The 2,139-nt window shown below is 41.5% G+C and overlaps 1 protein-coding gene across 1 annotated transcript; it reads right to left on the reverse strand.

Moving 5' to 3' along the window:
* LOC115977175 lies at positions 1-1,214 on the reverse strand. The gene has a single exon (XM_031098871.1). It carries the CDS (start codon positions 1,086-1,088, stop codon positions 519-521), a length of 570 nt encoding a protein of 189 aa, XP_030954731.1. The 5' UTR covers positions 1,089-1,214; the 3' UTR covers positions 1-518.
* Between the last annotated feature and the right edge of the window lie 925 nt (positions 1,215-2,139).

The following is a 2,139-nucleotide window of genomic DNA, read 5'->3' on the forward strand; positions in this document are numbered from 1 at the left end:
TACATACAAATATAAAGGAAATTGTTTACTACTAATATAATATTTTATTACATAATTTGAAGAGAAACATCAGTATTTAGTACTACAAGTACCAACGAACTGATACTACCCCTAATATCACCACCACTTAGATTAACAAGTAAATAGCAAACCTAAACCCCATTTAAGTAAAAAATAAACCCAACCCAAAACGCACACACCCTTTAATAGAAGAAAACACCACTCTCAGAGTCCTCACTCTTTAGCAGGCTAAGTTTATATACAGAAGCATAAATTAACCTGTAACTAAAATTAACAAACAAACATAGACTTACCCTAAACTTAAAAAAACTAAATAAGCAATCAACGGCCAAAGGCTTCGTTTTTTTGCTTTTACCTTTCTTTTTTTTTTTTTTTTTTTGCTCGCACTCCAAAGCCATATCCTCTGGTCAAAAATTTCGAGGAAGACTTCATGAGCCAACGCGAAAAATCAAAAGATGAGAGCAAATCTCAGAAAGTTACTAAATTATGCAGAGGTACTAGTCGAGACCCAACAACCGGCGCAAGTCGCTGGTGGCGGGGCTGTTCTTCCCTAAGAAGCCCGGCACGGGAAGAGAACTCGGAGGCGGAGACGTGACGAAAGCCGAACCGGCGTAGATTCCGTCGACGGCGTTGAATTCCGCAACCCTAATCTGCTTCTGGACGGTCTCCGGATCCGGACCCAACCGGTCCGTGGATCCTAAACCCAGATCCGAAATCACCACATCTCCACCTTTGCTCTTCAATTTCGGCTTCCGATTATCAGCGCCGGCGAGGGTTAAGCCAAAGTCAGTTTTCGTCTTCGGCTGGGTCAACGCCTCGCCGCGCTTGAGGATCTTGACCTCCCCCATGACGAGGTTTTGGGAGGGAGATTTGGCCACCATGGACCTCTCACTCCGATCTTTACTCGACTGGATCTTCATCGGACTACGCTTCCGGCGGCGAGAGTTAGCGCCGTTAGGGTTAGGGTTAGCGTTTCGATGAGTTTTGAAAGTAGGGGTTAGGATTAGGGCTTCCTTACGAAACCTATCTTGAAGGCAATCGTGGGAGTGAAGGATTTCAGTTCCCATCTTTCCAGGGAAAACAAATTTCGGAGAGAAAAATAAAAGGAAGGAAAAGGAAAATATATTCTCTTTCTCTATTCGGAGAAACTCTAACACGTTTTCCGAGGTTGTAACAACTTGTAATGTGGAGAATATGATGGGAGCAAATGTGTATTTATAGATGGGGATTTTGCTTTACACGTGAGGATTGGAATTTGGAACGCCCCTAGAGTGGGGTAAGATAGGATTACGGGCTCTGGTGATGGAGTGCGGTCACGGCATGATTTGATTGGACAATTGACCTAGCGTGTGACGCGGTTAATGTGCTTGTTACGACGTTGTTGCACTTTGACGTCGGTTTAATTTACGATCTGCGAGAGCGTTCTACAAAGGGGGTGTGGGGGTATGTTGTAATTTTGTGGATGATATGATGGGCAACGATGTAATTGTGAGGGTGTAGAGAAACCTTAATTGTTGTGAAAGATATGGTCCACGCGTCTTGACTTGTATGGGTGTCATAGTTGATCTTATCGACACGTCATTACTCTCTGTTTGGGCGGTTTGGTTTCTCAATGATAATGAAACCGAGGAATCCTACTACACGGTTTAATGTTGGCAACTTGGCATCAACCGGACGTCGTTAGTGTTAAGACTGTCTCTCGGAAATTCAAAGTAAACGATTTTGATTTTGGTTGGGTGTGAAGTGTTTAGAATGTTGTTTTCCAATGAGAGACAGACAGCCTTTACCACAATTATTTTATGCATAGCTGTGATTGGTTATTTGTATACTCGTTGTCGTTAGTATTAGGACAGTTTTTCTGAAATTCAAAGTAAATGACTTTATGTTATTTGGGTGTGTCTAGTATTTAGAATGTTGCTCTCCAAAGAGAGAATTGGTTATCTGCATACTCGTTGTTGTTAATACTTACTATTAGGACAGTTTATTTGAAATTCAAAGTAAATGACTTTATGTTATTTGGGTGTATTTAGTGTTTAGAATGTTGTTCTCCCAAGAGAGAATTGGTTATCTGCATACTCGTTGTCGTTAATACTTACTATTAGGACAGTTTATTTGAAA

Source organism: Quercus lobata, chromosome 2, assembly GCF_001633185.2.
Source record: "Quercus lobata isolate SW786 chromosome 2, ValleyOak3.0 Primary Assembly, whole genome shotgun sequence".
In the NCBI taxonomy this organism is placed as follows: Eukaryota; Viridiplantae; Streptophyta; class Magnoliopsida; order Fagales; family Fagaceae; genus Quercus; species Quercus lobata.